This window comes from Myotis davidii, unplaced genomic scaffold (genome assembly GCF_000327345.1).
Source record: "Myotis davidii unplaced genomic scaffold, ASM32734v1 scaffold464, whole genome shotgun sequence".
Taxonomy (NCBI): Eukaryota; Metazoa; Chordata; class Mammalia; order Chiroptera; family Vespertilionidae; genus Myotis; species Myotis davidii.
In genome coordinates this window covers 384,859-389,723 of record NW_006295287.1, presented here as the reverse complement: position 1 = coordinate 389,723, position 4,865 = coordinate 384,859, and the positions used below count along the sequence as shown (strand labels likewise).

Below are 4,865 nucleotides of genomic sequence, written 5' to 3'. Positions count from 1 at the left end.
CGGTGGCCCCGCCCCCTGGGGCCCCCTCCTCGGTCCTGTCCCCGCCCCGCCCCGCCCAGCCCCTGTCCGCCCCGCCCTGTCCATGCGCCTCACCTCCCCGATCATGCCGTTCCAGACGCCGTCGATCTTCTTCCCGTGCTTGCCGTTCGTGACCAGGTAGAGGTCGTAGCTGAAGCCGATGGTCTGCGCCAGCCGCTTCAGAATGTCGATGCAGAAGCCCTTGCAACACCGCTTTTCCGGGCGGGGGGCGTCCGGCGGAGGGCTGCGGGGAACAGCAGGCTTGGGGACACTGGGGACCGCTCGTCTTAAGGGAGGGAGGGGCAAGCAGCCGCTAAAACTCGGGTTAGCGCTCTCGGGGTAAACTGAGGCTCAGAGGAGTTACGGGACTCGTCCAAGGTCGCCAAGCTGGAGGGCGGTGAGTGTCCTGGGTCCCAAGGAAGGAGGGGCTGGGTCAGGACCCCTGGGCTTCAAGGGAGGAGGGGTTTTTGTTGTTGTTAGTCCTCGGATCTGAGGCTATTTTCCCATTTATATTTCCATTTATTTTTTTGTTAATCCTCACCCAAGGGTATTTTTCCATTGATTTTAGGCTGGGTCAGGACCCCTGGGCTTCAAGGGAGGACGGTTTTTTGTTGTTGTTAATCCTCCGACATTTTCCCATTTATATTTCCATTTATTTTTTGTTAATCCTCACCCGAGGGTATTTTTCCATTGATTTTATAGAGAGTGGGGCAGGGAAGGAGCCTGCAACCAAGGTACCTGCCCTTGACCGGAATCGAACCAGGACCCTTTGGTCCGCAGGCCCTCACTCTATCCACTGAGCCACATCGGCTAGGGCTCTATTTATTCTTAGAGAAAGTGGAAGGGAGAGGAAGGGAGAGAGAAACATCGATGTGAGAGACATATCAATTGGTTGCCTCCTGCACGTGCCCCATCCAGAGCCAGGGATGGAGCCTGCCACCCAGATACGTGCCCTTGACCGCAATCGAACCCTAGACCTTTCAGTCCACAGGTGACGCTCTAACCACTGAGCCAAAATGGCGGGGCAGGGGAAAGATACTGAAGCTGGAACTCCCGGCCCCGGCGGTCACCTGTGGGTGCGGTTGAGCTGGCTCCGGCAGGGCACCGAGTCTCGGATGCAGGTGCCGCTGATGGGGTCGGCCGGCTCCACGATGACGAAGGGCCTCTCCTCCAGCGTGGCCACCGTCAGGTGCTGCGTGTCATCCACCGGCTGCAGGAAGCGGCCGTAGCGGGACCACAGCGGGTACTTGAGGCGCAGAGTCTGCTGCTCCCAGCTGCCCACCTTGGCCGAGAGATGGGGACTCAGCCTTCCTGGGCGGGGGCGGGGGTTGGGGGGGACTTCCCCAGCTCCCTCTCCCTCAGATCCAGGAGTCTGGGTCCCATCTCCCTCCTCCCCGTAGATCTGGGCCCCCAGTTCTCCCCCGGGGACCCTGCAGTCCAGGCCTCTCCCAACCCGCGGTCAGGGCAGGAACTCACCACCTCCCAGGTCCTGTCCCTGGTGAGGGAGATGACGACCAGGGAGGGGTTCACCAGGAAGCCATCTTCATTGAAGGAGTAATCCCGGTTGTCCCAGGTAATATTCATGAAGTACCTACCAGGAGAAAGGGAGGGGACATGTGGGACCTTGGCCGGACGTGGTGGCCGAAAACAGAAGACGTCCCCTTTCTACTGACCAGGCCCAGCTCCCAGGTGGAATCTCCTCCAAGATGTTGAAAACTCCCATAAGCCTCTTTTCTGCCAGGTACTCTCCCCTCGCTGCCCAGCACCCACACACAGGGTCCTAGAGCCTCAACCTGGGTTTGGGGTGGTGGAGACCCTGAGTGTTCCGGCCACTGCCATCTCTGATTGCTTCCCATCCTCAAACTCTTTGGCCCAGCCGGTGTGGCTCAGGCGTGGGGCATTGACCTCTGAACCAGGAGGTCATGGTTCAATTCCCGGTCAGGGCACGAGCCCGGGTTTCGGGCTCCATCCCCAGTTTGGGGTGTGCAGGAGGCAGCTGATCAATGACTTTCTCTCATCATTGATGTTTCTATCTCTCTCTCCCTTTCCCTTCCTTTTTGAAATTAATAAAAAATATATTTAAAAAAACAACTATTTCTACCCCAAACCCACTTTGCGTTCCACTAAGACTGAGTGTCCCCAAACATGTCAAGTGGTTTCCTGTCTCCAGCTCTTTGCAAATGCTGTGCTCTCTGCCTGGAAAACATTTATTCTGTCCCTTCTCATCCTGACCAATCCTTTCGTCTTCAAGACCCAGCTCAAATGCCCTTCTTCTGGGAAGGAACCCCAGGGTCTCTGGACCCCACACATCTTCACTATGCAATGGCACCCTGCACTCTGAAGGCCTGTCACATTGCCCCAGTAACTGGGCCAGACCATCAGCTGGCCCCCTTCCCCCTGCCCAGGCCATCGGTCTCCAAGTCCCATCCTTCCTGCCCCTGGGATCTCCCTGTCCTACCCCCCTCCTCTCCATCCTCATAGCCACCCTGAAGCCCTGGCCCAGCCTCTGGCCTGGCCTCTAGCCTCCAATCTCACTCCTTCAGTCTGTTCCCCACTCTGCCCCAAAGGGGTCTCCTTATGCCCCAAATTGACAGCATCTCTCCCTTGCTCATAAACCACCCATGGCTCCCTAGTGCCCCATGTCCAGACTCCCAATATCCAAGACTCAACCTGGGGTTCAAGGACCTTGTAGCCCCATCTACCTCCACAGCCTCATCAGCCCCAAACCCTAATTCTCCTGCCTTCATCTACCCTGAGCTGTTGTGTACCACCGACCTGCCCAAGTTTTTCTCCCCTCTGGGCCTTTGCCCAGTGCGGTTCCCCTGCCTGGAATACTCTCTCTTCCTGGTGAACTCCCAACTGCTTTTAGAACCAAACCCAAACCCCTTGACCTGGCCTAACAGCCTTGAATGAGCTGAGCCCATTGTGTTTCTCCATCCCCTCGTCATAGCCCTCCACCCATGAAGCTCCAGCCACACTGGCCTTTTCTCTCTCATTTTAAAATTTAAAAAAATTAAATTTTTTTTTTCTTTTTCACGCTGGCCTTCTTTCAGGCTTGCAAGCAGGCAATTCCGGCCCCAGGGCCTTTGCACCTGCTGCGTCCCTCCCTTCTTTCCTTTTCTTTTCTTCTTTTTTAAAAAAAATATATTTTATTGATTTTTTTACAGAGAGGAAGGGAGAGGGATAGAGAGTTAGAAACATCAATGAGAGAGAAACATCGATCAGCTGCCTCCTGCACATCTCCTACTGGGGATGTGCCCACAACCCAGGTACATGCCCCTGACTGAAATCGAACCTGGGACCCCTCAGTCCGCAAGCCGACGCTCTATCCACTGAGCCAAACCGGTTAGGGCCTCCCTTCTTTTCACTCAGATCTTCCAGTAGTTGGCTCCTTCTCTTTATTTTTTATTATTTCATTTTTGTTAACCCGAAGGTAGTTTTCCATTGATTTTTAGAGAGGGTGGAAGGGACGGGGAGAGACAGAGAGAGAAACATCGATGTGAGAGAGACACAGTGATTGGCTGCCTCCTGCACGTGACGTGCCTCCTGACCCAGGCCTACCTACAACCTAGGTACGTGCCCTTGACTGGAATCGAACATAGGACCCTTCAGTCCTGGGATGCATGCTCTATCCACTGAGCCAAACCGGCCAGGGCCTTTATTTTTTTTGTTATCTCCATATTTCTCCTGCTTAGAAAGACCTTTCCTGATGACCTCACCTAACCTAGCATCCTAGGCATTTCTTATCACAGCCCACCCACCGGTTTGATTTTCATGAGAAGTTATCACCTGCTGGCATTTTCATCTTCCTTTTCGTTTTTGTCCCCTGTGAGGCTGTCATTGTTCAACTCCACATACCCTTGTGCCTAAAAGCAGTGCTTGGCACATAGTCGGCTATGCAAAGGGCCTGTCAGTGAACGAATGAGTGAATGAATGAATGAGTGAATGAGTGAGTGAGCAATTCATCCTTCCGGTCTCAGCTCACATATCTCCTCCTCCCGGAAACCTCCCTGTCTCCACAGGCTGAGCCAGGACTTGCATAGCCTAGTTCGGAAGGCTGATTTGGGCCAATCGAATTCCTCTCCTGGGAGGAGATGAGCTGTAACATTTGGAGGGATGGGTGGTGGACAGGGGGAGAGAAATGATGCGTTTGGGGAGGAAGCTGAGTCCCGGGTAAGCGGTCGTAAGAGAGGACCTGGCCAGCCTTCCGGAGTGGCAAGCCAGGGGATGGGTGTGGGGTGGGGTGGCGATTGTCTTGGCCTCAATTCCTGACACCTGGGTCTCTGTGAGAGTTTATCTTTCCGATACACCCCCCTTCCCCTGAGGAAGCCTGAATGAGACTCTGCTTCTTGCAACCAAAAATGTCCTGGCTGAGACAGTGCTCCGCTCGGGGCTCCCAGGACGCCCATTGAACCTCCATTACTGCAAGCGCCACGCTGTGCTGTCATTATCCCATCCGTGTCTGCCGCCCCTACAGGACCCTGCGTTCTTTGACGAGAAGTCCATGGTGTTTTTTTCATCTGTGTTCCCAGCGCCCAGCATGAGCCCTCGTTCCTAGCAGGCAGAACTCAGTAAGTATTTATGAACGAGGGATGTTTTTCTCGCTCTCTTGTCTCCCGGATCCTGATTCCCAGCTCACCGGTGCTCGACATGCTCGTCCCCTGCGGCTTTCTTTCTCACCCATCGCCTCTTCCTAAGCTCGTTTCAGGCTGTAGGCCCCTCCTGCCGCTGTTCTGTCCCCCAACCTATCAATTTCCCCCCTCAAAGAGCTCCCTGTGGCGGAGGCGCTGTTTCCCACCACCCCGTTCTCCTGTTTTAAAATAACAGCGTGTACGCTGGGCGCACAG

General features: G+C 54.9%; 1 protein-coding gene across 1 annotated transcript in view; it reads right to left on the bottom strand.

Annotated features, from left to right (window-relative positions):
- The window catches only part of GRIN2D (glutamate ionotropic receptor NMDA type subunit 2D), a gene marked incomplete at its 5' end in the record, with an annotated part of 35,579 nt that overhangs the window by 28,587 nt on the left and 2,127 nt on the right, over nucleotides 1-4,865 (bottom strand). The window contains 3 exons of the mRNA XM_015567958.1: nucleotides 94-262; nucleotides 1,089-1,300; nucleotides 1,495-1,609. Of these exons, the coding sequence (XP_015423444.1) occupies nucleotides 94-262; nucleotides 1,089-1,300; nucleotides 1,495-1,609 (496 nt within the window). The remainder of the gene's footprint in view (nucleotides 1-93; nucleotides 263-1,088; nucleotides 1,301-1,494; nucleotides 1,610-4,865) is intronic.